Source organism: Lathyrus oleraceus, chromosome 3 (assembly GCF_024323335.1).
Source record: "Lathyrus oleraceus cultivar Zhongwan6 chromosome 3, CAAS_Psat_ZW6_1.0, whole genome shotgun sequence".
NCBI lineage: Eukaryota > Viridiplantae > Streptophyta > Magnoliopsida > Fabales > Fabaceae > Lathyrus > Lathyrus oleraceus.
The window spans coordinates 15,035,288-15,041,510 of NC_066581.1; the positions used below are offsets into that span (position 1 = coordinate 15,035,288).

General features: G+C 34.7%; 1 protein-coding gene across 6 annotated transcripts; it reads left to right on the forward strand.

The window, feature by feature from the left end:
* The first annotated feature begins 904 nt into the window (after positions 1-904).
* LOC127132146 (G-box-binding factor 3) lies at positions 905-5,692 on the forward strand. 6 transcript variants are annotated; one of them, XM_051061021.1, is made up of 13 exons: positions 905-1,266; positions 2,070-2,141; positions 2,354-2,416; positions 2,860-2,955; positions 3,072-3,152; positions 3,407-3,448; positions 3,541-3,701; positions 3,840-3,888; positions 4,027-4,075; positions 4,393-4,598; positions 4,730-4,807; positions 4,894-5,019; positions 5,108-5,692. In XM_051061021.1, exons 2-13 carry the CDS (start codon positions 2,079-2,081, stop codon positions 5,357-5,359), a joined length of 1,266 nt encoding a protein of 421 aa, XP_050916978.1. In that variant the 5' UTR covers positions 905-1,266; positions 2,070-2,078; the 3' UTR covers positions 5,360-5,692. The 6 variants fall into 6 exon arrangements, with proteins under 6 accessions (XP_050916978.1, XP_050916981.1, XP_050916982.1 ...); XM_051061024.1 differs by having other exon boundaries at positions 1,091-1,266; positions 2,360-2,416; XM_051061023.1 differs by lacking the exon at positions 905-1,266 and adding an exon at positions 1,697-1,970.
* Positions 5,693-6,223: the final 531 nt, after the last annotated feature.

The following is a 6,223-nucleotide window of genomic DNA, read 5'->3' on the forward strand; positions in this document are numbered from 1 at the left end:
CAGACTAATCGGTTAAAAAAAAACTTAAAAAATATTTGATATAATTTTGTCAACAACAATATATTAGAGATTGTACTATGAGCAAGTCTCAATACTTTTCATAATTATTAATTTTTAAATTAAATTGAAAAAGTTAAACACAATGCAAATATGGATATCAAAAAATTGTATCTACAAGAAGACAACCACAAAATCCAAACCCAAACCAACGTTGAATGGAGTAATTCTTATCAATTTCCCTCTCATGAAACCATATAGAATTATGAGTCATGAACTTTGCATTAGTCAGCATCTCACTCTCACCAAGCGAGCAAACTTACAATGTTTTCATACGCTAGAGAAAAAAGTAGTAATAAAGTATTTAACGACATGGCCGTTTTTGGCCATTAACCATATAAACGACAACTTTGCCACCTCCAACTTTTCCTTGCATACATCAATATTTTGAAAAATTAATATAAATTCTTTTGTCGGCCTTAACCATAGGTTAGAAGCTACAGAAGAAAGTAAAAATATTTAATCCAATAGACAGGAGTTAAAATTTATAGTATAAATTAATAATAAATTAATAATATTAATATCGATTAGTTGAATTAAAATTTAGGGATAAAAAAGTGAATGACATTTTATATATTGTGGCGCAAACAAAAGATATATTAAAAAATCAAAAAGTAAAAAGATAACGAAAATATCAGAAACAGTAGATGCAAGGCGTGGCGAAAGATTTTGTACAAGTGGCCATTACTGGATTTGAAAGGTTCTATCCAATTCAGTTTAATTTCAATTTCAAATTTCAAATTAAATAATCAACCCTATTAAATCCTGCCAGATAATCAACAATTAATTTAATTTAATTTAATTAATATGAATCTGAAAGGGCACATGCACATGGACTTGTTGCTAGGTTGGACCCCCTAACAGAAGACGCGTAGATCAACTCTTTAAGCAACACGTGTACGGCTCTAATCGCGTTGGAATATTATAGCCAGCTCAAAAACCACCACGCCATACACCGTATATACGCCGTATGTATACGGTGTCCCCGACATACGACACGTGTGTGATGACGTGGACATCACCCTCGCGCTCCTTTCTTCTTCATCTTCTTTTTTTTTTCTTCCTGTGTTAAACAAACCATTCATAGAGAGAGAAACAGTTTTTTTCTTCTTTCCCTCGTTTTATTTAGAGAGAGAAAATGCATAATTCTACTACATCGCTCTAATTCCTTCTCCAAATCTCAACCGTTTTTTTTTCTTCTTCTCTTAGGTAAGAAGAATTCTGTTATTTATTTAGTTGAAAGTTGAATGTGTGCTAGTTTTTCAAGTTTCGTGATTCAGTGCTACTGAAACTTCTAATTATTTTGGTAATTTTAGTTTTTCTTTTTTAAATTTAAATTCTAATTTTTGTTTGTATTTTTTCTATTTTGTTGTTGTTGATTTGATTGAAAATTCTGATTAGGTTTTTCACTATCACTGAATCAGTAGCTGAAAAAAAAACTGGATCGGGTTAATTCATGTGTTTAATAATTCTTTTTTCAGTTTTTGTTATCAATATTCTTTGACCCATGTGAAAGTGGAAAAATGTTTGGTATGGGAGGGTATTTTTGTCATTTACATCTTGTAAAGTCTTGTTGGGAGTAGATTTGATTTGGTGTGCCACGTTGTATAGGTCTTTCTTTTTCTATCAGGCTTGTGGTGAGGTGAAAAGACTGAATTGACCCTCCACTAGTTTGTCTTTGACTGACTATCATTTCAGTATTTTTTTTCTATGTTTCTTGAATTGAAATATTATCTCTAGCTTACCAATAATATTACAGTCTTTTTGAATCTCTCATGAAAGGTATTTGTCAAAGAATATATTTGATGATTTAGTCATGTTTGTGTGAAAGCTTTTCTCAAAAATCATTTATTAAAAAGATGAAATAGTTGCAACTTGAAATTACAGGATTACCCTTTCCCTTTTTCTAGCAGGTTCATTTATAGTTGTTGGAATCATGCATTTGTGATATTTTGAAAAGAATTGATAAGGGTCCTTTTGTAATATTTGACTCTGTTTTTTTTTTGCATTAGGTGCTTGCAATGGGAACCAGTGAGGAAGAGAAATCTACCAAGACCGAAAAGCCTTCTTCACCTGTAACAGTTGTGAGTTCTACTGATTTTTTAACATCAAAATATTGATATTCTTATGTTTTTATGCCTTTGGTTTTTTTGTGCACTTTTGAAGATAAAAAGTAAGAGAGATAGATATAAACACATAAGTTTCATATGGTGTTTGTATTTTGATGTACAAATAACATTACTGTTTGTAAAAAAGATTGAATTTTGATGTGTTTGTGTACTCGCCTTATGAATAGGATCAGACCAATCAGACCAACCAGGCGAATATTCATGTCTATCCTGATTGGGCAACCATGCAGGTTACCTCTCTTTTTCCTTTTAGTCCTCTATCTGTTAATGACTGAAGTACTCAGCTCTAGTTTCTTGTTAGCTTAGTTGCTAAAGCTGTGCTACTCTCACTTAGTCAATCAACGCAGCAATGGGGTGAGACCCGACAATTCGTGCGGTGTATTGGGTTATATATTTATATATCATGTGTATTGCCAATTGTGGTCGAGGCTTACCTCTAATTAATATCAAACTGAATTTATGCCTTAAATTGCTTTAAGTTACTGATTTTGACGCGTTGTTGGGTAATATAGTGCTTTGGCCTGGGTTGTTTTCTTGTTAACAAAAAATAGTTACTTGTTCGTACGTGACTGATTTTTTATCCACTTGAAAATAGTTTGCATAGGAAGTTTACAAACAAATATGTTCATTATAAACCGATTATCGTGATCTAAATTGTTTTCTTTATCTTCAGGCATATTATGGACCAAGAGTTGCCATGCCACCATACTACAACTCAGCTGTGGCTTCTGGTCACCCTCCTCACCCATACATGTGGGGGCCACCACAGGTGATAGCCTAGGTTTCAATTATTTAGTTATATAACCATCCTTTGTTTGTTTTATGTCTTAGTATATACGCTAGATCATATGAATAAACATTTTTTCAACTCATTATTTCTTGCAGACTATGATGCAACCTTATGGACATCCTTATGCAGCAATGTATCCACATGGAGGGGTTTATACTCACCCTGCAGTTCCTATTGTAAGGCTACATTCTTGTAATTTTTTTGTATTAGAACTAATGTTGATCGTCTGAACCATGGTTTGGTTCATATTTGACTGAAATCAATCTATGCAGATAAAGTTTGAAAACATATTTGTGATTGGATTATGCTGCTTTTGTTAGCTCTAGGTGATTTTGGTGTTATTCGTATCTAGTTGCCTCTCTTCTGTTATGAATTTTTATTTGTCGGAATTTTCCCCACGGTCTTGAGAATCATGTCTTGTGAAATATAGGGGCCACATCCACATGGTCAAGGAATTTCATCTTCACCTGCTGTAAGTTATAGTTTTCTCTATAAGATCAGTTCTGATTCTAGTCTTTGAATGCTATCAATTTATGATCGGTTGAAATTGGGCTAACAATGCAGACCGGAACTCCTTTAAGCATAGAGACACCTCCCAAATCATCTGGAAATACCGATCAGGGTCTGATGAAGAAATTAAAAGGGTTTGATGGACTTGCGATGTCCATAGGAAATTGCCATGCTGAGAGTGCAGAGCCTGAAGCTGAAAGTAGGCTATCACACAGGTTTGTTGATGTACTCCTTTTATATATGAAGATTGCCAAGACAATACATACATTCTATTTATGTTTATCTTGGATGATATATTTTTCCATAAGTTGGTTATTGTGGATAACCAAGTAACTTCATGATGATATGAACAGTGTGGATACTGACGGTTCGAGTGCTGGAAGTGACGGCAACACTTCAGGGGTGAGGACTTGCTTGCATTGCAATTCTTTTTTCTGGATTTAGACCATATGCAGTTGTTTACCTATAATATATTTTTATTTAAAATGATTTTGCAAAATTGAACCATTAAATTATGATATTTGCCCATCTTATGCTCAGGCTAATCAAACAAGAAGGAAAAGAAGCCGTGAGGGAACACCGACTACTGGTATGACTCTGTTCTTCACCAAGTGTCACATCTTGATGAACAATAGAGTTGTCATGGGATCACAATTATACTTGTGTTATCATCATGATGTCAACCAGTTTTTTGAGTAGGGTTTTGATAAGTAAAATGATATCATATCATTGTTGCTCACTAAGGGGTATTGCTTATGTTTTTAACCTCCCAATCAAATTCAGACACGTAGTAGACTCTAGATATTGGCGTCTTATGCTGGAAACTACTAATTAGATGTCATATACAGAGAATATGTTATCAGAATTAGTGTTTGGTGGTTACATTTTTCCCTACTGTTTAAGCAGATGGAGAAGAGAAAACTCAGACACAGGGAAGTGATGTTTCCAAAGAAATTGTAGCTTCTAACAAGATGATGGCAGTTGCCCCTGCCGGTGTAGCAGGACAACTAGTTGTGCCTGCAGTTTCTTCTGCAATGACCACTGCACTGGAGCTGAGAAAGCCTTCCACTGTTCATTCTAAAACAAATCCTGCCGCAGAAGGTTGGTTACAGGTATGGTCAGCATATAATTCATCATAACAATTCATAATCAATAATAGTATATTTCAGACACATGCGAAACACACTATCCTTGTCCCTTTACTGACATTAAATTAACTCATACTGGTATGTTTGGATTCCAGAATGAGCGTGAACTGAAGCGTGAGAGGAGGAAACAATCAAATCGAGAATCTGCTAGAAGGTCCAGACTAAGGAAGCAGGTATAAATGTTGATTTATTTAAGACACTATAAACCTTCTAATCGGTTCTTCAAGATTACTATAATGCTCACATTTCCCCACTTCAGGCCGAGGCCGAAGAGCTGGCACGGAAAGTTGAAGCCTTGAATGCTGAGAGTGCCTCGCTTAAATCAGAAATAAATCGACTGGCTGAGAGTTCTGAAAAACTGAAGATGGAAAATGCTGCACTAAAGGTAATGTTCACATAATATTTCCCGTGCATTTCGTTGTGTTATTTTGCGGTGCTGATGCTAAGTACTTGATTATTTTTTGTTGACTCAGGAGAAATTTAAAATTGCTCAACTGGGACAACCAAAAGAGATAATTTTGACCAACATTGACAGCCAGTCCCAGAGGATTACACCTATAAGTACAGAAAACTTGTTATCAAGAGTTAATAATAATTCGGGTTCTAATGATAATAGAACTGTGGAGGATGAGAATGGTTATTGTGACAACAAACCGAACACTGGTGCAAAACTGCATCAACTACTGGATACAAGTCCTAGAGCTGATGCTGTGGCTGCTGGTTGAAACAAAAGAAACCATGATCATGTAATTTTGGCATATTACAAACCCAAAATTACTGCTAACAGTTTTTCTGAGGGATGGATCAGCTGAATTTTAGTATCTAAATCCATCAAAACCAGAACTAATTCATTGCTCATATTGTGGGTTACTTAGGACAAAGAACTCTTTATTCTATTTAGATTTGACAAATATGGGTGGCTACTAAAGTTTGTATAATGAAGAGGATTAGATATTTTAGTGTAGAGAAGGATGTTGAAATCGTTACATAATATGGTGTGTATTGATAATTGGTGTGCCCCTTATAATGGTATTTGATAAAGTCATTATGGTTTTTCATTGTTAAAAAATGTTCACTATATATACATATATTTTTAATATTTGGAATACTCTAATAAATTATATTTCGTCCTACAAAATTCGATTTTTTTTTAAATAATCATTTTCTTCAATTTTTTGTTGTTGAAAATAACCAATTATTCAAAAAAATTATCAAAATAATCAAGTTTGGTAGAGGATGCGCCAGATGAATTGACGCATCCTCAATGCTTAAAGAGGAGGCATTAATAGCATTGACGCATGCATTGGACTCCTCATGAGGAGGCGTCAATGCTAGTGGCGCATACATTGGGTCTCATGAGGAGGCGTAAATGCTAGTGGCGCCTGTGTGTGTTTGGTTGTGTGGGCGCCAATTCATCTGACGCCTGCTTGCATTTCATTGTGGGCGCTAATCCCTCAGGCGCCCACGTGTTTTGTACAATTGATGTTCCGTCTCTATAAATACCACGCCTTGGATATAATATTTTTCACTCAAACTCATCTCCTAATACCATAATTTGTCTAGTTCAACCATCAATTTCAATTCTCTCT